The sequence below is a fragment of the Neofelis nebulosa genome, chromosome 7 (genome assembly GCF_028018385.1).
Source record: "Neofelis nebulosa isolate mNeoNeb1 chromosome 7, mNeoNeb1.pri, whole genome shotgun sequence".
Taxonomy (NCBI): Eukaryota; Metazoa; Chordata; class Mammalia; order Carnivora; family Felidae; genus Neofelis; species Neofelis nebulosa.
In genome coordinates, this window is record NC_080788.1 from 1,131,373 (window position 1) to 1,155,380 (window position 24,008).

General features: G+C 61.6%; 1 protein-coding gene across 2 annotated transcripts in view; it reads right to left on the reverse strand.

Annotated features, from left to right (window-relative positions):
• RASGRF1 (Ras protein specific guanine nucleotide releasing factor 1) overlaps positions 1–24,008 on the reverse strand; it is a 100,886-nt gene that overhangs the window by 55,937 nt on the left and 20,941 nt on the right. For both annotated transcript variants that reach the window (XM_058736318.1, XM_058736316.1), the window contains exons 2-5: positions 19,412–19,518; positions 13,307–13,454; positions 5,277–5,369; positions 2,916–3,169 (exon numbers count right to left, since the gene is read on the reverse strand). In XM_058736318.1, coding sequence (XP_058592301.1) covers positions 2,916–3,169; positions 5,277–5,369; positions 13,307–13,454; positions 19,412–19,518 — 602 coding nt within the window. The remainder of the gene's footprint in view (positions 1–2,915; positions 3,170–5,276; positions 5,370–13,306; positions 13,455–19,411; positions 19,519–24,008) is intronic.

Genomic DNA, 24,008 nt, shown 5'->3' on the forward strand with positions numbered 1-24,008 from the left:
CCTGTCTGCAGGATACACCTGGGAAGAGCTCCTGGTACCCGGCGCCCCACCGGAGCCCAGAAGGCGTGACTCACCCAAGGCCAATGCAAGGTAAGTGGGCGGGGCCTGGCCCCTGCACCCCCACCCTGCCCTCTGCCCGTTCATGGCCAGTTAGCTGCCTCTGTCCAGCACGTCCCTCCCGCGCAGACGTGGCTCATCGATGGTGCACACGCCCCGACCCCCCAGTGTCCTTCTTGACCCGGGACTGCAGGCAGCCCTGCTCACCAGTCACAGCGGCCTCGGTGACAAGCCACCTGTCACCTGGCGGGATGCCCCCGCTCACCGGCATCGCCCGTGGTGCCCGGCACTGGGGGCCGGGCGTGGCTTTCACCACGGAGAAACAGCGCCAGTCTGCAAGCTTGTGGTCTGGCTGAACAAACCCGCCACACGCTTTGTGTGAAAGATCTCTCCTCCTTGGTGGAGAGGCACAGCAAGCCCCTCCCCACTCTGCGGCATCCTCCCGATCGCCCACCTGCGTGCCCAGGGGCGCTCTCTTCCCAAGCTCCGGCCGACGACGCTACCCAGTCAGCAGCGGGGTTCTAACGGGGCTGTGCATTTGAGCCTGAAACTCCAGCAGAAAGTGACGTGCAAATGTCTTCTGGTAAGTGGGCGGCCTCTGCCCTTGGCCTGTGAGACACCGACCTCTGCGCTGTGGTGGGAGGCAGGGGCCTGAGGCTCACTGGTTTTTCCTACTGAAAATAGTACAGAAATACAGAGTACGTTGACCGACTCGATATTGAACCAGCCCTGCCTTCTCGGTGTAATGACGTACCGTTCTTTTTATGTAATTCTGGATTCAATCTGGAATGTTCTGTATCTATGAGATCTGGTGGGAGAGATGCTTTGCCTGTTTTGGGTGCTAGAATGACACTGGCCTCCAGGAGGAGGGGGGACGTGCCCCCTCCCCGTTCGCCGTGGGTTCCATTCTCCGCAGGGGCGTCATGGGGGGGCTTTACTGTGACCTCAACGTCTAGCTCCCACTGAGCAACCTTACCGGGGCTCTGTGTTGGGTGCCCTGTACGGACCTCTCACTGGACCCCCCGACACCTGTATGCTCCTCTGCCAGCCCCCGCTGACGATCAGGGCGGCGCTCTGGAGGCCTTAGGAATTGATCAGGCTGCTGCCGTTTGGAGCAGATCAGTGAGACCTGGAAGGCGAGTGCCTGTCAGCCTGGGGCCCGCTGCCGACCGGGGGGCACAGGGCCTGCGGGCACCTTCTGGCACCGGGAGAGGAGGGGGCTCCTTCCTTCCTGTCTGTTCTCAGGTAAAGGCACCCGGCCTGATCCGTGCAGTCATTAAATGATAAAAATATAAAACCGTAGGATATTTTTTTCAAACGACTTCTGAACAAAGGCTACGAGCTGACGCGAATACTCTTGATGGAAGATTCCAGGCTAAAGGGGCGCCGTTAAAGACAGGTGAAGTGTGACAAAATCACGGGAAGGTGAAGGAAGTACCAAAGCACACCCTTCTCTCAGTGATTGTGATGAACGCTCACCAAAGACTTGCAATCTTGGCCACAACCGCGAGAGACACGGATGTAACGACGCCTCCAGGCCCGGCTGACCCGTGGGCTGCAGACCCACTTTGTGCGACTTCTCTGATGAACACAGTCTGGCCACAAAGGTATTTTCTCTTCCTGGTGACATTCCCAACACTGTCATCTTTTCTCTAGTTTGTTCGTCGTGAGAATACGATATGTGATACGCGTGGTGTACAAAATACACGTAGATAGACTACTTTTCCAGCAAGAATTCGGGTCAATGGCAGCCTCCTAGTAGTTAAGATTCGGGGAGTCCAAAGTCATATGTGGATTTCGGGGTGTGCGCCCCAACCCCCCAAGTTGTTCGGGGAGGTCACCTGGGGCCTCCCGGAGCCTCCAGGACAGCGAGCCACCCGCAGTTACGTGAAGCTCCCCGCCGCAGCGTGGCCCGTGACCCACGGCACCTGTCACCCTGCTGGAGAGGCAGCTCCCTGGGCTCCACCCCAGACCTCGAGATGGAGACGCGCAGACGCTCACGGCGCGTGTCCGCGGACCGTGCTGTGCTGCCCGGGACACCCGGCAAGCCGCCGCGCCTGAAAGATCCAGCCGTAGTTTCTGCAGTGCTGCCCGATTTCACAAAAAGATGGTGACTGCGTCTCTCCGTCAACCGTGGCCGCCCCACAGGCCCTGTGCCCCCGGGGACCCCGGGTCCTGACTGCCGGTGGAGGGCCGGTTTCGGCCAGTGACACGGCTGCGCCGGGCGTATTTTGGGCGGGTCACAGCTGAATGAACATCTAGGGGCCACACGGTGACCCGCTGTAATTCCTGGGGGGGGGGGGCGGTAATCGCTTATAAACTGCGGTCTGGTTTTTTTCCCCCGTTTTTATCCCGTTTACTCAACTTTACTACCCACTGAGAAGCTCATCTAAACCATTTCTCGAGCAACTCCCCCGACCACGCGGTTGACGGCAGAAGAGCCGCTGCTGGCTCGCCCCCGGGCGCCGCCAACCCCACGCGGGCGCCAGAGTCCCCTTCCGGGAGAGACGGCCGCTGGCACGGAGCCCGGCCTCCAGGCCGTTACGGCCGCGTCTGGAGGCCGATTCGAAACGCGCTCGGTGGCCGCTCTGCTGACGTCTGCGCGGAACGATTCTTCGCCGAGGGCCCGGCGGGCGCCGCGCGGAGGCGTCCGGCGCCCCGGCAGGTGCCCGCTCGATGCCGACAGCACCCCGCCCCCAGGCTCTGTCGATCAGAGGCGTCTCCGGACGCGACGTCCCGGCGGCGCGCCTCCACCCACCCGCGCTCCGCGCCCACGCTTTTCGGGGCGACTTCCGCCCCCCGTGACGGTGACGGGCGGACGGCGGCTCAGGGGCCCTCCGCCTCCGGGGCCGCCTCACCTGTTCAGGAAGATGCTGCTGACGTCGTCGTGCGTGATGGGCGGCTTCTTGGAGCTGGCGGCCATGCGCAGCGGCCGCAGGAAGTTGTTGACCAGGATGTGCAGCTGCTGAACGTACTCGGCCTCGGCCTCCAGCATGCTGAACACCACCTGGTTCCGCTTTCGCATGCTGTCGGCGTGCGGCGAGCGGATGTAGTCCTGGATGATGGTCTTCCACTTGCGCCTGCACAGCCAGCCGCGCAGGAAGCTCTGGACCTGGGGGGCGGCCAGGGGGGAGGGGGCCGTCAGGGGGGGCTCAGCCGAGAGGGCCCCGGTAGGGGGGTTGGGGGTCCGTCAAGGGGGGCTTTGCCGCCAGGGGCCCGGCGTGGGGGAGAGGCTCTTCTGCGAGGGCCCGGGGGGGGGGGGGGGTTGGGGGGGGGGGCGGCGTTGGGGTCCATCGGGGGGGGGGGGGCTCGACCGTGAGGGCCCCAGGACAGGGGGGCTCCATCGGGGGGGCAAGGCAGGGTCGGGTGCCCCATCTCGCTGCCTCCTCCACGGTGGGGTGTGCAGGGAGGTAAGCTGGGACCAGGGCCTGGCCTGCCCGCGAGACCCTGGGCCAGTCGCCGGGTCCCATAAGCCACTTTCCCATCCGCATGATGGGGCTAAGGAGGGGGCGCCTGGACTCCACGTGTTGCCCCACGAGCTTTGCTGGAAATGTAGGTGCCAGGCCCCGCCCCGACCTCTGCATGTTCCCCAGACCCCCAGCTCGCCTCAGAGGCAGGGGACGTGTGGCCCTGAGTCCCTGTCACAGGAGGGGCTGGGGGCAGACGCCTGCCAGGCCGTGCTGGGCCTCCCTCACTCCTCACCTCGTCCAACGACTGGCCTGGAAGCCTAGAAGCCTCAATTAACGCTCATCGGGATAGAGGGCGATTGGCAAATTGAACAGAATGTGGCAAATTGGTTAATCTGGTGCTTGGGGCCTCAGCAGGGCCTGCCTGGAGCCCTCCTCTGGCCTCTGCGGCGAGATGGGCACAGATACTTGGCGGGCGTGTAGTTGGGCCGCTGGGCGCAGCTGCTTTGGCAAGAGCTTGGGAGAGGACCTTGACTCATGGCCACGGAGACAACTGTTTTCCGACGCACCTGCCTCCAGGCCAGGCACCACCCGGCTCCTGCAGCGGGGTTGGGGACCTGGGGACCGCCTGCTGGGGGCCGGGCACAGGTGCTCATCAGAACCTCAGTGGAAAGGTGTGCGGACAGTCAGGATGTGGATGTGTGGCTGGGGGGCGTCTGCCCTGGAGAGGCGGCCGGCCCTGAGTCCGAACCGCCCCCTTCTAGACTCAGAGGCTCTCTCCACGAGGGAAGGGCCCGCCTGAGGCTCCAGGAGGGTGGAGATAGAGGGAGGGAGGGGGATTTCGGCAGGCACAGGGAGATGTTCCACCCAGAATGCTTCTCCAAACGGGCAGAGAAGCCCAGGGGAGCCCCAGCAAAGGGGAGCCCTGCCTGGTGGGGCTCGGCTCAGACCTGGTGGCAAAGCCCAGTGCCTGAAGGGGCCTGGCAGGTCCCACCAACGACGCAGGAGGCCAGCTGGTGGGGACTAATGGGGTTTGCATGGGCAGCAGTGTGTCCCGGGGACAGAGGAGGTGGCTCTGGAGCTTGGAGGCTGGGGTTTCAACGTCACCCACAAGCAGCTGTGTGACTTGGGCAAGTGGCTTTGCCTCTCTGCGCCTCAGCTCCCCCCATGTGAAATGCGGATGATGGCAAAACCCTAGAGGGCTCTGCGTGAAGGGTCTGACGCATAGAAAATGCTTAATGAATGTTGGCTACTTCTATTTTCGAGAAACAAAATCCAGATCGTTTAGCTTCTAAAGCACTGGCAACAAACTAAAAAGAAAAAAAGACCCCCACGCCGTGTGGGTTGAAGACCCCAAACACACACACTTCCCCCTGCACCTGCCCCCACTGCTGCCCCAGGCTGCTGGGTCAGTACCCAGAGCCACTGGGCGGGTCCCCATGCCATCTGGGCTCCCACAGATCACAGCAGCAGGGTCAGCTTTGGGGCCCCGTGGACTTCCAATCCGGGGTGTGCTGGGGACCAAAGCCATGAGGGGAAGGCTCTGCATGGGGAGGGGACTGTGGCCTTAGGAGGCTGTCCCGTGTTGTGGGAGAAGCTCCTGGCCGACAGCCTCTTGGCCTGGGTTCCCGTCCCGGCCCCCCACCCACTCCCTCCGCTCTGGAACCTGCCCTCCCCACCTATAAATAGAGTGCATCCAGTCCAAGGCCGGGGCTGAGGAGGGGGTGGCTGGCCCTGGGGGTGGAAAGACAGTCGGTGACAGTGCCCACCCTGGGGAGGGCCAGGAAGCTCTCAAAAGAGGACGGTACACACCTTCTTAATCTTCTTGATGTCACTGTCCTCATCGTTGGGGGTGACAGTCTGGGTGGACTGGATGCGCTCGTTGTCCCTGAGCAGAGTCGCGATCTGTAAGAGATGAGGGCGCAGTGGTGAGTGGGGGCCCCCGCCACTCCCCACCCCACCGAGGGCTCCTGTCCCCTGCTCTGTGTGCGGCTGCCCACCTGCACACCCAGGCCCCAGCTCCTGGTGAGAGGCCCCCGCGCTCTCCGGGCGGCGGGCACCCCAGTGCAATGTGGCAGCTTTGGCCTCAATCTGGGATTCTCCTCCCCACAGCCCAAACCACCATCCCCTTTATTTCTGAATTTTTGTTGTGGCAAAACAGCATAAAACAACTATTTAAACCAGTTTCAGGTGCAGAGGTCACTGGCATGAAGCACAGTGTGCCGCCGTCCCCACCGTCCATCTCCAGGGCTTTCCACCTTCCCACACTGAAACTCTGACCCCATTAAGCCATGTTTCCCCCTCCTCTGGCCCCACCGTCTAGGTCCTGTCTTCCGTGAACTTGACTCCTCTAGGGACCTCCTGTCACAAGTGGAAGTGGAACCCTACAGAACTTTTGTGTCTGGCTTAGTCCACCTGCTGCGACGTCGTCAGGGTTCGTCCATGCTGCAGCAGGGGTCAGGACCTCCTTCCTCTTTAAGGCTGGATAGGGTTCTGTGCTGCCTGCACACCGCACCTGGCAATGCACTCATGCGTAAGCGGACACTTGGGTGGTCCCCTTAGTGTTTCCGACAAAACCCTGCTGCCGTCAGAGAAAAGCAGGTGGCGGAGGCAAAGCCGGGCCGGCTGGCTGTCCCCTCCCCTGGGCAGCCCTGAAGCACTTCTCTGACCGGGAGCCTCTGTGGAAACTGCCGGCCTGGAAACACAGGACAGTCCCGCGGAAGGAACGTCTGAGCTGCCCTAAAAAGCCTCCATCCGGCCAATGTCAGCAGAGCTGCAAGAACAGAACCGAGGGGCGGGGCCCGGGACAGGGGGTGCCTCGGGGACCCAGCCCCTCCAGCCTTCTTCCCGCCACTCCAGGGCGCCTTTCACTGGGGCTGTGGACCCCCATTCAAGAGCTGGCATCCCCCGTCTCTGCCTGCCACTCTCATCAGAGTGCTCCCGGCGCTCAGCACACGCTTGCGGGCTACGTCCACGCGAGGGAATCAGGCCCGCAGCCACCAAACAAACGGCAGGCACAGGAACCGCAGGAACGCAGGGCGGCCTCGCAGGGGAACCTACAAACGCTCCGGGCCACAGCGCCCTCTGCAGGGCGTGTGGCTCTGTCCCGTCCAGGCCGCGAGCCGCGCCGCGGGATGAATGGGTTCTCACAACTGAGCACTTTTGGAGCAAAACGGAGCAGTCACCCCCTCTCCACGCCCTGGTTGCTAAAATTACCCCAGCCTCTGCTTGCGGAGTGGCTGAAAATATCCGAGGAGCATTCCGGCCGGCGCGGACCCTTCTTCCTCTCGTTCCCCCTCCCCCCACCCCTCCCGGCTTGTTTTCAGCTCTCTGCAAACATCTGCACGTTGGCAGAGGCGGACTCTTTGATCCATACGCCAGAGGGCTGAGGACACACGCACGCGCACGGGCACGCACACACAGGCTCTTAGCTCAGAAACGTGGGGATGCCCGGTCAACACCCCCACCTCTGGCCCGACATTATCGCTTCCCAGCGGCCGTCTGCACACGGTACCCTTTTCTCTGTACAGCAGTGACGTGCGTCTGTGCGTGTGCACACACGCGTGTAAGTAGCCTGTTCTTAAAACCGATGGTGCTCTTCTCGGAGAGACGCTTTCCAGGACGGCTCCTCGGCAGGGGCCAGGGCGAAAAATGGACACAATTAGGTCAGGCACTGTGTCGCTGCACAGGCGGCACTAGAAAGCCCTGGGAGGCGGACTCTGGGGAGCCGCGAGCCCAGGGACCCCGCAGAGGTCTTGGGCTGTGGCTTCTCCCTGCCAGGAGCTAGCGGCCCCAGTGGGCCCTCAGAAGCAGCCTTTCTCCCCACCGGGCAGGTCCCTCTGGGGATGGCTTGGTGGGCACCCAGGGCCTGCTCGGCTGACCCTCATCAGCGATGGCCACAGAGAGCTGGCACCTTGGCTCCTACCCCAACCCGCTGGCTCGCACCCCGCTCTGGCCCAGCCGGGCTCACGCCGGTGTCTCGCTCGCCCTGCCCACTTGCGACCCTGCGGCCTGGCTTGCTCGGTCCATCGGGGGCAATCCCTTGCTTGCCACACACTCTGGGGCCCTGAGCACCGGCGCCCGCCCCACCGCGCCCCCAAGATGGGGTCTTTGGTACAGAGTGCATTTAGTCAGCGCGGCAACTGACGGCGGAATGAGCCCACGGTGTTGCTTTTTGCTAAACAGCCAAGGTTTTGCTAACGATTTCTGTATTTCTTGGTTTTCAAACAGCTGCTGCACAGCCCAGCTCTCTCTCTTCCCCTCTCGACTCCCTCTGGCCTCTTCTAAGCCACACAGGCGTCCATCTTGGTCTTCCCGGGCCAAGCCCATCAGCACGTCCTGGGGACGTCTCTGTGCTGGGCTCTGGTGAGACACAGCTGGAAGTGGGTGAGTCAGATCCCCCTGGGGGCTCCCAGCCTAACAAGGGGGTCAGACGCCCCCAGAGGTCACTCACACTGTCCGACAGGACAAGGTGAGAACAGAGGCGTGTAGCTCCTGCAGTGGGTGGGGGGGGGGGTCTCACCAGGGAAATAGCAAGGGGCCATCCAAAAGAGGTTTTGAAGGACAAATAGAAGTCCGACAGGAGGGCGATGGGATGGAGCCTGTCCAGCAGAGGGGGCGGTGTGAACAAGGGCACGGGGCAGCAGGGGAGGCGAGGAGCGAGCCTGCAGACAGGGAGGTGGGCCCTGTGTGGGGAGGGGTCACACGGCACTGTCCTGCTCCCCCAGAGCGGTGTCCTCGCCGACCCGTCTCACGTGGTGGGGGTCCACGTCAAAATCTGTTTGCAAGACTGGTTCCAAACGAATCCCTGAACCAAAGATCTCAGCGGTTTCTTCCAGAGTCAGACTCCAGGATCCTGAGTGTTCCGGGCCTATAACTGAGTGCTCCAGGCTAATAAAATATGGCGACAGCCTCCAAACTCCTACCCTGACCTGTAGGCCCTACGTTAGCGCTCCAAATTTACTTCCAACCGTAAATGGAGGGAAGACAGCTACTGAAGCAAGGAAACGGAGCCAAGCTGAGCATCCCAGAGATGCCCCTCTGTCGTAGAAGGTCCTCAGAGCTCTGTGGCCCGACAGGTGCTCAGGGGAGCCCAGAGACCCAGCAGAGGTACGCAGCACGGTGCGGAGCTCTGTCTGGGCGTGATCTGCAGGGAAACACGGCTGCAAGGCTGGAGGGGGGAGTGTGCATGGCCTCGGGGCTGGTTTCCCGGCGTGTGACCGGTGTAGAGCCCCGGACCCTAAGGGCCCAGGTTTGGTTCAAGGCTCTGCTGTTGCTGTCTGGAAGTTCCTGATGGCCCCACGTTTTCATTTTGCCTTGAGCCCCACAAATTATGTAGCTGGCCCTGAGACAAAATAAGACACTGGTGTGCTGGTAAATGTTTGATGACCAGCTCTCTGAAAGAAAAGCTGTGACAGGCAGCACGTGCCGAGTTCCATGGGGGAAACACGCCCACCGTGGCCCGTCTTAAGCTTCCAAAGTCGAGAAACCAGCCTGAGTAACTATGGAAGGTGAAGCAGCAAGTTCCTGCAAACTGGCAAGAGCCGGTGCACACGCGCCACGGGGCGGGCGACAGGCGTGGTAGCTGCAGGGGAGAGGTGGGTGAGAGACCCCCGTGACCAGAAGGGCAGAGGTTGTGAGGGCAGCCGTGTCTTCTACCTGTCCAGGAGCGGTTTTCGATGGCCGTGGAAGCCCCCCCACCCGCCGCTGTGTCCAACCTTTTGCACAGTCTGTTCCGTATTTTGCACACCAGCTGCATCGGGGTTTGGGGACCGAAGGGGGAAGCAGTCCGGCAGTCGTTAGACTCTGGGTCTCCTGCTCGACAACGCAGGACTGGGCTTCTCGGTCCTCTGCCACCTGACGGTGGGTGTGGTCCTGTGATGTGCCTCTGTCCCCGGAAGTGTGAGGTGTTCCCCTTCCCACGCGTGAGCCCGGGGCCCGTGGGCCGTGGCCCCGACTCTGGTGAGAGCGTGGGAGCAGGGCCCACGCTGGACCCTGGGTGCGTGAAGGAGCAGCACTCGCTGCTTGAAGCCCCCGCGATGAGGGGCTGTGGCCGCCAAGGTACTTGGGCCACCCTGACAGGGGTGTGTGGTGGCCACCGAGGGCTGCCTTCGGGCCGCTGCTGTGGACAGGGGAGCCGGCTGGAACCAAGAGGTGGCCAGGAGAAGGCGAGGCCCTGCAGGCCCTCAGGACGTGCGAGAGAGGGCGCCGGGCTTTTTTTGGCCGTGGGAGGTCAGGGGGACCGTGGAGGCTTGGGGCCACGCAGGCGACACCGTGGTGGGTGAACGTACACCCTTCCTGCACGCCCGGCTCCTCAGGAGGAGGAAGTTTCCGGCAGACGCAGGCCAGGGGTCCGGAACCAGGGGAGCCAAGTCCGAGCCGGGACTCCCATCACTCGGGTGACCTTGGAGCCACCTTGGCTAAGTCCTTTCCTCTTCTGTGGGCTCAGTGTCTTCAGATCCCTCCAGCTCTCAAGTTCCAAGGCCTGTTTTCCTCCCGGGGGGGGTCACTCATCACTCGCTCGGCTTCTCGGTGCCTCCGGCCTCCCTCACGGCCTACTTCCTGCAAACAGGCTGCATCCCCCTGGCCTGCAGGACGTGTGTGTGAGACACAGAGAGACCACAGCCTGAGAGCTTTACCAGGACGGCCTTTCTTTCAAAGTCCCTTCAGAAGAATGTTTTGCCCCAGAAAACTAGGGGGCAGAGGAAGCTCTGTTCCAAATTCGCACCATGTGGGGCCTCTGCTGCCTCTGACACACACACACACACACACACACACACACACACACCTGCTTGCTGCTCCCCAGCCACAGAGGGGACCCCGCCCTTTGCACCCTCGCCTTCTCTGGTGTGCAAATCCTTCTAACACCATATGCAACATGGACCCATACCCTCTCTGGATGTAAAATAACTCACTTTCTGCCTGGTTCACACCACAAGCTCTATCACAATGCCGATTTCATGGTACCACAGTTAGACCTCAGGGGTGGACACTTCCATACCTCCAGGGCCCAGCGGAGTGTGACGCACATTTATTCACTGAGCACCTACTATATGCCAGGTGTGAGGGAGAGTGACAAAGGACAGCCTGGCCCTCCAAGTCCCCAGTAGGTTGGGTGTGGGGACGTCGGGGAGCAGGGGTGGTGAGCCAGGGGGTCCCTGGGAGGAGGTGCTGGACTGGGGGTGGTCCCTGGGAGGGTATGCTGGACTGGGGGGGTTCCCTGGGAGGGAATGCTGAACTGGGGGGGGGTCCCTGGGAGGGGGTGCTGGACTGGGGGGTGTCCCTGGGAGAGGGTGCTGGACTGGGGGTGTTCCCTAGGAGGGAATGCTGGACTGGGGGGGTCCCTGGAGGGGGTGCTGGACTGGGGGTGTTCCCTAGGAGGGAATGCTGGACTGGGGGGTTCCCTGGGAGGGAATGCTGAACTGGGGGGGGGGTCCCTGGGAGGGGGTGCTGGACTGGGGGGTGTCCCTGGGAGAGGGTGCTGGACTGGGGGTGTTCCCTAGGAGGGAATGCTGGACTGGGGGGTTCCCTGGGAGGGGGTGCTGGACTCGGAGGGTCCCTGGGAGGGGGTGGTGGACTAGGGGTGACCCCGGCGGGGGTGCTGGACTGTGGGGTCCTGGGAGGGTGTGCTGGACTGGGGGTGTTCCCTGGGAGGGGGTGCTGGACTGGGGGTGTTCCCTGGGAGGGGGTGCTGGACTGGGGGTGTTCCCTGGGAGGGGGTGCTGGACTAGGGGGTGTTCCCTGGGAAGGGGTGCTGGACTAGGGGGTGTTTCCTGGGGAGGGTGCTGGACTGGGGGTGTTTCCTGGGAGGGGGTGCTGGACTGGTGGGTCCCTGGGAGGGGGTGCTGGACTGGGTAGGGTTCCATGAGGCAGGGCAGGTGGGATGACAGGGCCATTCCAATAGAAGCACCAGGATGTGCCGTGGCCAAGAGGTGCCAGAGTCCTGGCTGACTGGCGGGGGGGCCTGGGGGAAGAGCGGAGGCCGCAGCTGTGGTCAGGTGGCTGCAGGCTCATGTCAGTGAATGAGTGAGTGGCACCTGGACACCCCTGCTCGTGAATCTAGTGACATAGGACTGGGGCCAGGCCTCTGGTTCCTCACAGGGTAGAGCCCCAATTCGGGGATGTATGCTGGGCTGGGGAGCTCCCGGGAGTGGCCTCCAGGGTGCGGCCGATCCCAGAACGAACCAAGTGCTGAGACACAGGACGAGCTCCTATCCCAGAGCCATGTGGGAAGGGGCTCCGGGCAGGGTGGACACACTGGCAAGTGGACAGGCGGCCCTGGGCCCTGGGCCCTGGTCCCAGCTGTGTGAGCTCAGGCACGTGACTTGTCTCTGCACCTGGTTCCTTGAGTGGCTGGTCACGGAGGGACTGAGAAGTCGCCTCTGCAGGTGTCTGGTGCAGGATGGGAAGAGGAATACTGAACCTGAAACTTTGTTGAATTTCAACTTCCAAGGGCACCGGGCAGCTTGGCCGCCGAGCACCAAGGCGGAAGTGGTGACCTTCGGTCTGTGAACATCCCAGGCAGAGCTGGCTTTGTGGGCACGCGGTGGGACCCGTGCAGCTGCCATCTTGAAATTCTTAATAATTTCCTTCTGGAGTCTGTGCTTTATGGTGACATCAGATGGGACAGTGCAGCACACCCCAGGTGCTTGGGGCCTCAGCTCACGTGTGCTCCTGCCTCCCCGGGACGGGTTCTCAGCTGCCTCCTCCCCACAGCCTGGCACCCTGGGACCCATGACCATGGCTACCCTGTGCCCTGGAGGCAATGGGTGGCAGGAGCAGGGGAGACTGGAGACCCTGTGCCACCCGCAGGGGCCTGGGTGCAGGTGCAGAGGGCGTGGCCCATGGTGTCTCAGGGAGAAAGCAGCCAGTGCACCAGGTGGGTGACCCCCTAATCTGGGAACATAGCGCCTCATGGTGCAGAGGCTGGGGGAGGTGGAGGCTGAAGTTGGGGGTCACCTGGGTTGGGGTGGTGGGCCGTAGGACGGGGGCGGACTCCCCCAGCCCTAGCCACGGCCTTGCTTATTTCCCTTGCACTGGGCCCTGGAAATTATGTAGCGGATTCTGGCTGCAAGAGTCTGTGCGTTCCCGTCCCCTCCTCCGCTCGAGTCCTCGGCTCTTGTGCGACGGGGCCAGACGGTTCCAAGTGTGCTGTGGGGTGAGGGATCAGATCCTTCTGGGCTGGGCAGACGGCTGGCAGGGTGTCTGAGGGCCGAGAGCATCTCCCACGCTTTCACGCAAGAGGGGCTTGCTTGGGAGGCTGTGGGAGTGCAGGCTCCGATGCTGGAGGCCCCGGTTCCGCGTTTCTGACGAGAAACTGCTTCGCAGACGACACTCGGGATCAAAGCCTAGCGGGCCCCGTCCAGCAGCAGCGCAGCCTCCAGACGGCTGCCCGACGACCCCGTGAGAGTGCTCCCCGCAACGGGCAGAGGGAAGGGGCTGCTGTGGTGCTGACACGGGAGCGCACGCTCCGATGACCGGGCCCGGGCCCCCGCCGAGTGCTCAGCGTGGTCCTCGGCATAGTACCCCCGGTGCCCTCGTGACCTCGCACCGTCCGCACAACCTCGCTGGGTGCTGGCGAAAAGCCCACCTTACAGATGAAGAAACTGAGGCACAGAGCCTAGGGCGCCTGCTCCAGTTGCCCGTCTGCACTGGCAGAGGCGGGATTCGAACCCAGAGCCGACCTCGCGCCCCTCCCGCTCCGCCTGCATCGCTGGGTCTACATCTGGAGACCGGCCCGCCGCCCCCCTCCCCGCCCCACCTGCAGGAGCCCCGGGTGCTCTGAGGTGCCGGTCCGGGGCCCGGACCCCCGCCGGCCCCCTCCGCGCCCAGCCAGCGGTCACCTCCGCCTTCAGCCGCTCGATCTCAATCTCGCCATCCTCGATCTGCCGCCGTAGCTGCGTGGCCACTGTCTTCTCCGTCTCCACGATCTGCAGCAGGTGCAGATACTTCTGCATCAGTGCCTCGTGCTCCGTGGCCAGGGTCCGGTAGCTGTGGACAGATGGACACCGCAGGTCAGCCCCCAGCACCCCCAGAGATCCAGCCCAAGGGCCCCCCCCCCCCCCTCAGGACACAGCACCCGGGGCCCCGGCCTGGCCGCCTCCTCCCCAGCCCGTCTCACGCTCCAACCTCTGGGTCCGACGGGTCCCGCTCTCCCGCCAGGAGCTCTAGGCCTTTGCACGGGGCAGACCTCCTGTCTGGAACCCACCTCCCCTGCCCTCCCTGTGCTAGCCCCGTCCTCTTTCCTAGGCTAGCCCCGGGTCCAGCTGAAATGCCGTCTCCAACCCAGACTATGTCCCCGCAACCCCGGCCTCTGATGACGAACCCGGCGCTCTGGGCACGCGCCCATCCGAGGGCAGCCTTGGCTGGGAGGCTTGTGTGGGGGTGATTGGCAACAAAGCCGGAAAGTTAGTGGGGACAGGTCAGAGGGCCCCCCAAAGGATAAGCAGGGGGTGGCAGAGACAGCCCAGCATTTGTGCAGATTAACAGGCGTCACCTCACATTTGCAGAGCATCACAACTGGGGGCAGGAGGGGCGGTGGGGAGCCTGGAACACCCAAGGTCACGGGCCAGGTCGCCTGCGTCTGGGCCAGCTCTCCCTGACTCCCCACAGCACAATCACGGCCATCTGCAGCTATCAGAGCTGGGGAGAGACCCCATTCCAGGAAAGGGGTGCAGCTCACAGGGCAGAAGGGCAGGGAACTGGAAAGCCAGGCGTCGACTCCGAGGGAAGGTCTGGGGTCTCGGGTCCCCTCCCAAGCCCCATCCCCATCTTCCCCTCCCCCTTCCCGTGCTGGGTCCCCATCTTCCCCTCCCTGCTTCCTGTGCTGGGTCCCCATCTTCCCCTCCCTGCTTCCTGTGCTGGGTCCCCAGCTCCTCCCTCCCCTGGCATCCCTGCCCAAGCCCAAGTCCCATCTGGACCTCGAGTGTCCGTGCCCCAGACCCTGCCTTTCCCTCTGTAGTAGCAGCGGCCCCTGTTCCATGGGCTTTGTCCTCCACACGGAGCACAGACCAAGCCCCCTCCCACCTCTGCAGGCTTGTGGAAAGAGTGGCCTGCCCTCCCCCATCATCCGTGCGGTCTCTCCTGCCCTCGGTCCGAGCCCAGGCCGGCCTGGATTGGCCACCAGCGCCCACAGGACCTGGGTCCCTCTCGGGGGTCACCAGCTGGCTCCCACTTGCCCAATCGAGGGGATGCCTTTCCATCTGGCATCTTCTGATGTGACTTTCCGGCTGCCCTGGGTGCGGCTGGTCGGCGGGGTGGGTGCTGGCTGCTGTCACCGACTCAGGAGCCACACACAGGCGCTCTGAGACCTAAATGGGACAATGACAGCTTCCCCACAAGCCCCGAGAGACAGGAGGACCCCAAGAGGCCGTGGGTGGGGAACAGCTCTGCAAAACGGGCTGTGTCAGGGGTGGTGGGGCGCACCTGGTCCCCTGACGGTGTCCGAGGAGGCTCCCTCAGCTGAGCCCGAAGGCGGGAGGGTGTGGGGGGGCAGGGGGCAGCGGGCCTGGGGGACACCCTGACCCAGAAAGCACAGCTGCGCCCTCGCCGGCCCGCCCCGTCTAAAGGTAAACGCTCTGTGAGGGGCGTCTGGTTTGCGGAACTATTTGATTCCAATGATTCTGTGCCTCCATTCCAAGCATGAACGTTAGCCAGAATATTCGGTTTTAAAGTTTCTCCCACTTCCCAAGAGGCTCAGTCGACTTTACTCGCAAGGGGAATTGGGCCGGGAGCACGGAGGGGGCCTCCTCATTCCAGGGAGACACGATCCAGGGAGTTTTTCCGCTTCGGAGCCGAGCGAGATCTCACCTGCAGGACTGTCTGGGCGGCTTCTGCCTCCCTTCCTCCCTTATTCCCGCCTCCCCCCACCTCCTCCAGAGACGAGGTACTGAGTATCTCTTTGTGCAGCACCGTCCTTACGGACCCGGACTCGGGGCTGCAAGGGGGCTCGGGAAGCACGAAAGACCAACCGTCTCATTTTATAAATGAAGAAACTGAGGCCCGGAGAAGGGATGGGACTCGCACCAAACGACAGTCACTTAGCGTGGAGGCTGGAGCTAGACGGGTCTGCACGAGCCCGCGCGGCCGTCGGCGGCACACAGCTCCCCTCCCGACGTGTGGGTGATGCACACGCGGGTGTAACGTTCCACACGTGGCTGTTCGCGCACAGGTCAGAGGTGCCCCCCCACCCCCGACGCTAGGATGTCACATATGCAGGAGAGTACACAGTGTCCCTGCATGCCGTTCATACATCCCAACGCTTATTTTTGTGTGTACAATGTATCTGTTATGTAAACAAAATATAAATAAGATACTGGCAGAAATACTACCAGATATAGCTGCGGGAGGCCGTCAGGCTCCCTCTTACACACACACACACACACACACACACACACACGATGTATTAGACTTGGAGCTAACTATGGCTCAGGGTCTGTAGTCTCCCCTTAGTTACACAGCGGAGAAGCAAGTCGGGCCTGGTGCATAAGCCCTCCTAAGCCCCAGGCCCATAAATCGGGTGGGCTGCTACCCCTCTCCCTCGGTCACGTTAACTGACACACGACACAGCTGGCGGGAAGATGGGGAGGGTGTCCAGGTGGGCCTGACCTAATCACTTGAACCATTTAAAAGGGAGTTTTCTCTGCTGGTCACAGAAAAGGCAGGTCAGAGATTTGGGACTGCATAATTATTATTATTATTATTATTTTTAACGTTTATTTATTTTTGAGACAGAGAGAGACAGAGCATGAACGGGGGAGGGGCAAAGAGAGAGGGAGACACAGGATCAGAAGCAGGCTCCAGGCTCCGAGCCATCAGCCCAGAGCCCGACGCGGGGCTTGAACTCACGGACCATGAGATCGTGACCTGAGCCGAAGTCGGACGCTCAACCGACTGAGCCCCCCAGGAGCCCCAAGGGACTGCATAATTAAAATTTGAGGTTTAACACGCATAGAACGGAGACCGCAGACCCTAAGTGCGAGGTCTGAGTGGTTTTGATCAGTGCGTGCCTGACCTGGGATAAAAGAACGTTCCCATCACCCAGGAAGTTCCCTCACATCCCTTCCCAGCCACCCCCCCCCACCCCCAACTACTGTCCAGATTCCTTCACCACACGTTAGCTCTGCCCGTTTTAGGAGTTCACGTAACTTGGGGCGCCTGGGGGGCTCAGTCGGTTGAGCGTCCGACTTCGGCTCAGGTCATGATCTCACAGTTCATGAGCTTGAGCCCCGCGTCGGGCTCTGTGATGACAGCTCGGGGCCTGGAGCCTGCTTCTGATTCTGTGTCTCCCTCTCTTTCTGCCTCTCCCCTGCTCAAGCTCTCTGTCTCTCAAAAATAAAAACATTAAAAAGATTTAGAAGTTCACGTAACTGGAATCACACGGTGTGTATTATTTTGTGCCTGGCTCTGTTTCCTTTGACTTTGACGTTGATCCGTTTTGTTACGCGGATTTGTGGTGGCTTCCTTTCCATCATGGAGCGGTATTCTGTCTCGTGGATGCTCCGGGGCGTGTCTGTATGTCTGTCTGCTGATGGACACCCGGGCTATTTCTAGTCTGGGGACCATCACGCACAAAGCCGCTAAGGACATTAGCACGCGAGACTTCTCGTGGGCACTTCTGTTCCTCCCGGACAAATACCAAACGGTGGCATTGCTGGCCGTACAACAGTCCTGACAATTTCTAAGTTGCTAATTTTCAGGCAACGGCCTTCCAATTTTCTACAGTGGTTGAGCCATTTCCCACGCCTGCCCGTGTGTGTGAATGATGGGGCGCCACCCTGGTCCGGCATCTGCCACCTCAGGCTGTTGTTTCTTCCAGGCTGGACTCCACACACAGCAGCGTCTCCCTGTCTCTAAAACACTTCTGTATTAATTGATTTTCTAAGTCAGCGTAATCCTGCTCATCAGAATGTACAATGAATCAGAATTCTCTAACCCTTCAACACTTAGAAACCCCACTCTTGGTTCTAGGTCAGTGTCGGGGAGACTGACGTCCCCCCCCGAGTCTCTCTGAGTCTGGCTTCTTCCCACGTGAATCCGTCGTCCCCAACACTGGCAATTTCCACTCAAACCCGTAGCTCTAATCGTGTCACTCCCCTGGTGTAACACCTTCCATAGCTCCCACTGTTCACAGAGTAAAAGCCAAAAACTTCGGCTGGGTGTTCAAGACTGGGTATGACTGTCCACCTTCCAACACCCGCACTCGGTGTCTTTACTGTTTCTGGAAGTCTCCTACATCAGTGTCTTGGCGATGGGGCTGGGGGCCAAAGTCCTCACAGTTAAACCCATTAGATACGACCCTAGTCCTCCAGCTCAGGTCGCGGTCACCCTATTTCCAGCTTCCTCCAACCCCTGCAAATAGAAGTAACATCTCTTTTGCGTGGTGCCTCGTCCCTACCACAGCTGCCAGGTACCAGAGCTAGTTGTGAATGTGTCTAATGTCTTCCTGACTGGACCGTGACATCCCTGGGGGACACCTGTCTGCCCAGCACCACACTCGGAGCCTGACTCTACAAGTTCATGTGTGAGAACGTGGTCTCCATTGCTGGACACTCCTTGAGGACAGGGCTGGAGATGGCCTGACCCCAAAGTGAACGTCAATGCTGTGGCCATAATAAAGGGTTTCTGGTCAACTCACTTGTTCCAGAGCTCAAGGAAGGGCTCTGGTATCCATCCATCCAGCCATATACCCACCCACCTACCCAATCACCCCTCCACCCACCCACCGTCCGTCCATCCATCCATCCATCCATCCAATCATCCTTACATCTACCCACCTATCCATCCTTCCATCCACTCATCTATCCATCCACCCACCCACCATCCATCCACCCATCCACCCATATACCCACCCACCTACCCATTCATCCATCCATCCACCCACCATCCATCCATCCAACCATCCATATACCCACCCACCTACCCATTCATCCATCCACCCACCATCCATCCATCCAACCATCCATATACCCACCCACCTACCCATTCATCCATCCACCCACCATCCATCCATCCATCCATCCATCCAATCATCCTTACGTCTACCCACCTATCCATCCTTCCATCCACTCATCTATCCATCCATCCACCCACCATCCATCCATCCACCCATCCACGTATCCATCCATCCACCATTATACCCACCCACTTACCCATTCATCCACCCATCCACCCACCCACCATCCATCCACCCATTCATCCACGTATCCATCCATCCAACCATCCTTACATGTACCCACCTATCCATCCATCCACCCACCACCCACCCATCCACCCCCAGCTGTCTATGGATCCACCATCACTCATACTTTAAACACATCCGCTAATCACCCATCCACCCTCCATTCATCTTTCACAATTCAACATCCAATCTCCCATCCACCCTCTATCCATTCGTTCATCCCTGCCTTCTTCCAATCCACCTTGCTGAGCACTTGCTTAGGCCTCTATAAGTCTTGGGGATGTTGGATCGCTTTTGGTCTCTGCCTTCAGGACCTTGCATGTAATAGGCAGACAGACACAGAAACACACCTCTCTCTACTGAGCCATAAAAATCACCTGTTGGGAGGGGTGAATCCGGGTGTCCCTGCCCTCGGACAGTATTCAGCTCTGCCAGGGGACTGTCAGCTGTGGAGCCACACGCCAGACCACAAGCCTGGCACCTCTCCAGGACCCAAAAGATTCAATCCAGCGTGGAGCCCCACTTTCTCTGCAGCATATACTAGAGCTCTTTGCTTTTGTCCCCATCTGGCTCCTGGGGCACCCGAGGGAGCTACAGACCCGGAGCTTCGGGGCTCTGAGGGGCGCCCCCTCCCGAGAGGCCTTCCCTTACGGCTCCTTCTCCGCTCCCCTCCTTTCCGCGCCCTCCCACTCCAGGGCCTGGGTTTGCTCTAGACGGGGTCCCTGGGCTCAGCCTCTTCTGCCAGGACCGTGGGGTGGGTGAGACATACCTGGCATGAGCGATGGCTGCCACCCACTCGTCACAATCCTTGGCGTCCTCTGTCCTCAGCTCCAGGGCTTTCTGGTTCTCGTGGCTGAAGTTGACCGTGAAATAATGCTGCACCGAGAAGAAGATATCTCTGATTACCAGGTGTCCACAGAAGCAGCCACGTCTGCTGCTATCAGTCTGTTTCGCAAAGTGCCTGCTGCCGCATCAGCCGGGCCCAGACTCATGATGTTAACAGACCCCATGCTTTGGATATTGTGAGAAGCAAGCGGGGCCCCCAAAGTCCCGTTTGCCAACAAACTGCAGAAAAGCCACTTTTCAACCGCCAGGTATGCTGGGAGGACGGCAGAGGAAACCCACGAGAGCATCCCCTGGGAAGTGGGTGCCCGCTGGGTGCAGCGTGCCTCGATTCACTGCACGGAAGTGTACCGAGCACTCTTCTGGTGCTGGGGTTACAGCGGCGAACAGACAGGAGCGGCCCCAGGAAGCACCTCTGTCGGGTGTAGGGGACTTGGAGGCGGGTCAAGCTCGCGGCCCGTCCCTGGGCTCCTGGGAAGTGGAGGAACCAACAGCGGACCCATGTCTGTTATGTTGTTGGACAAGCTAAAGTGCGTGAACCCCCAGAACAATGCCCGGGACCCTCGCGAGCACAACTGCCACAGCCACACTCACTGCTGTATGGAGGTGACAAGGGGCTGTCCCCTGATCAGTCCAGAGACAGCAGGAGGGCTGCCCAGCACTGGGGCCCTGGTCCAGGAGCGACGGTCGCTAGACGTGGAGTGTGGGGGCGGCACAGACGTCTGCGCCTGGTGTGCTGGGGCGGGAGGGGCGGCAGGAACAGGGATGCCAGAGGCAAGGGGGGCAGGCGGCAGGGTCCGGGTGGCAGTGCCCAGCAGGGGGACGGGCTGGGAGGACGTCGCCAGGATGATACTCAGGTCTTTGGCTGGAGCGACTAGAGGTGGGGGGGCCACAGAGGGGGAGGGGCAGGATAAAGGGCAGGTTTGGGGGGTCGGGGTGGGGCGGGAGGGACCCGCAACCGAGGTGCGGTGCGTAAACTATTTTTAGCCTCTGCTGACATTTCCTGTATTTCTGTTAAGGGTCAGTCTGGGTGGCAGCCAGGGTGTGCCTGTGTGTGCGTGCCTGTGCACGTGCGTGTGTGTGTGTGTGTGCGTGTTGTTGCACACTCCATGTCTCTCACTTGTTTCCTAGGAAACAGACAACTGGGGCTGTGGAAGGAACTGTCAGCTGCAGCCTCGAATAACTGAATTCGGAAGGGGGGGCACTCCCCCCACCTGCCCCCAGGGAGAAGCAGGTGAAGAAGGAAGGCAGCCACAGGTGGTTCTCGAGAGACGGTGAGCACCCCCAGGTTGTCCCCCCATGATCTCACGGAGTCCCACACTCACCAAGGGGGGTGAACCTGAGGCACAGAGAACTCAAGCCACTTGCTCAAGGCCACACAGCTGGAAAGCAGAGAAGCCGGGAGGACACACAAGCTGGGGCCTGGCGCTGGGTGTAGAGACGGAAAAGCTACAGAGCTTATAGGCGGGTGAGACTCGGGTCCTAACTCAGAAACAGGGGACGGACAGGGTGGGTCTCCTTGGGTCCCCAGGGGGGATGTCCTGGAGCTGGATGGGCCCACCGATGGGACCAGGCCCTGTTCCCAGGGCAAGAGTGGTCTCCTTCCCCGCCAAGCCGCTGGGGTGGGGGTGGGGGGTTGTGGACCTGCCCGGGGAGGGGCCGGGTTGGCAAAGCCCCGGGAGCCGGGCCCCCAGAGCTGCGGGCAGTGAGGGGTTTGGCTGAGGCCCCTCTCCCCTAACAGCGGCCTCTTCCCGATCGGCCCAGCTTAGAGAACACTCGGCCGCTTGCCAGCCTGGGTACCGTGACCCCCGCCACCCCCCTCAGCAGGGAATTAGCTGCGAGGAAGCTCCCGGGCCTGAACCCAGGCCACCACAGACGCCTCTGGAGCCATGCGGATGCTCGACTCTCTGCCCCTCGGAGAAGGGTCTGTCCCCAGAGACTTCCTCCCCACACCGTCCCGTCACCTCCACAGCGAGGGGCTAGCATACCCCTCATGTACTCCGCCTCTGTGAGGCCTCGCCTCTGTCACCCCTGCTCTGGGTGAAGTTGCGTGGCCGTGGCCAGTCTCCTAACGCGGGTCCCGTGCGACTTGTCTTTGGAGACCCTGTCTAGACCCTGAGTGACCGAGCAGTGGCCGGTGGAGGGCTGGGCGTGGGGGCCTCAGGGGCGGGCACAGCCCAGAATCTTCACCGTGTCTCCTAACAAGCAGGCCCGGGGCGCCTTCGGGGCAGAGGCCGAAGGGCCTGCTGCGCGGGCAGCCTGGGGACCCTCAGCTGGAGGAGGGAGAGCCAGCGGAGAGCACGGCCTCCCTGGGCCACAGCCCCTGGGGTAAAGCACACCTCCCCCATGTCACAGGGAGCGGGGGCTTGCCCGAGGCCCCCTCCGGGGACACGGCTGCTCTTGGCCGGCGATGCTTCTGCGGCCCCGGCTGCAGAGTAAGTGGGCCAGGGGACGGGAGAGCAGTGTGGTCCCGTGTGCCCGCCAGCCTCCCCCCTGACATTGGCTTATGCGGCCACGTGGCCCCGGTGACCAGCAGCCAGTGCTCACCAGGGGACGGTAAACTTGCTCCCAGCCACCTGAGTCATCATCAGTCCTGACTCTGGGCGGCTCAGGAACCAGACTGTGCTCCACGTGGGGCCTGGGGGGCGGGGGACACAGACAAGGATGGGGACAGAGTGGAGACAGCGATGGAGGGAGACGGAGAAGGGAGGCAGGGACAGAGACACAAAGCGGACAGAGGCAGTAAAATCCGCTGGGAAAGAACGAAGCCCCCACGCTGGTGAGCTCCAGGTTCCGGGAAGATGCTAGTAAGAAAGGAATCTGGAGAACTGAGCAAGGCTGAACGAGGGCCTAGGCCGCGCGCAGACAGACCCAGTAAACCGCCGGCGGCGTGGTGCCGGGAAGGCGGTCGGTCCCAGGCAGGTGCGGCCAGGGTGGCCCGTGGGTGTGCAGGCGCCTGCGACACGGTGACCGCCCTCCCTCGGAGGGGCTGCGGTGGGAGGTGTGATGTGGCTCCCGCAGGGGGGCGCCGGGCCGCAGTCTAGGGCTCCCCCGTCATCCGGCGTTCTCTCCAGGATTGGGAGGGGCACGCCCCAAGTTAAGGGACAAGTGGCCTCCTGGGAGAGAATGGGCACCGGACGTGGAGTCCGACCCACCGTGCGGCTCGGGGCCACTGGGCCCCTTCCTCTGTCCTGCTCGGGCTCTCATCCGCGGTGGGGGGCAGGGTGCTGGGTGGACGAGCTGGGCCGTCTGTGTCTCTGAGTTCCGTGATCTCCCTGTACACGTGCACCATCTATGTCTCTGTCCTCATGGACGTGTGCCTGCCCATCTGCTGGGCGGGGGGGGAGGAGGGCACAGCCCGGCTGGAGGTGAGTGTTCTGCATCTTTCCTGGAGCTCAGGACAGGCCTGGGCCGGCTCCCGGTCTCCCCGTACAGCCCGTGGGAGGCCCTGGGGAGGCTCTGGCCTGGCGCCCTTCTGTCCCGCTCAGGTGTGTGGCCCAGGTGTGGCCTGGGGGCCTAGGTGTGGCCCCGTGTCTGCCAGGACACACACAGAGTGCCAGGTACTTGTCTGGATCTCGGCCTGGCCGGGTGGGGGTGTCTGCTAGGCCCCCGTCCTTCTGTCACTGAGGATCGCGTCCCCCTGAGGCCCCTCCTTCCAGAGGGTCTCACGCCTGACTGACTCACGGGCCGTGCACTGCTCAAGGCCGGGGCCGGGGTTGGCTACCTTCCTCTGGGTACTCCGGAGCCCCACACAGAGTCTGGTACCGAGTAAGTGCTGACAAATGGCTGAGGAAGGAAAGGATGAACAGACACATGAAAGGGACATCCCGCTCCAAGGCTCTGATGATGTCTCCACAAGGCACCCTGCGGTCTGTGGTCCTCGTCCCCTTACTCTTATTAATATTCACGATAGGGGCGCCCGGGGGGCTCAGTTGGGTGAACATCCGACTTCGGCTCAGGTCATGATCTCACGGTCCGTGAGTTCGAGCCCCACGTTGGGCTCTGTGCTGACAGCTCAGAGCCTGGAGCTTGCTTCACATTCTGTGTCTCCCTCTCTCTGCCCCTCCCCTGCTCATGCTCTGTCTCTCTCCCTCTCTCTCTCTCTCCTCTCAAAAATAAACATCAAAAAATTTTTAAAAACTATTCCCGATAATACTGCCAATATGCCCCCTGAGCACTTGCTCTGTGCCAGCCATTCTGCCTGGCGTGGCTGCATTTCTCAGGGGTCCGGGCCCTGGCGGGGAAGGCAAGACCCTGGGATGGGCACTGTGGGTGCTACAACTGTCCCTGTGCCCGCCTACTTCCCACTCTTCTCCACCTCCCCTGCCAGCATGGAGGGACGGGGCTGCTTCTCCAGGGGAAGCAGACCTCACAGTAGCAGCAAGGTTGGGAGAAGAGATCTCGGTGATGGGGTGAGAACAGCAGAAGTTAGGAATGCCCAGGGGTTTTTGAAGTGAGGGGAAGCCGTGGCCCCCGCTCCACTGAACCCAGCAGGTAGGCTTGATGTGTTCTGCCCCGACGTG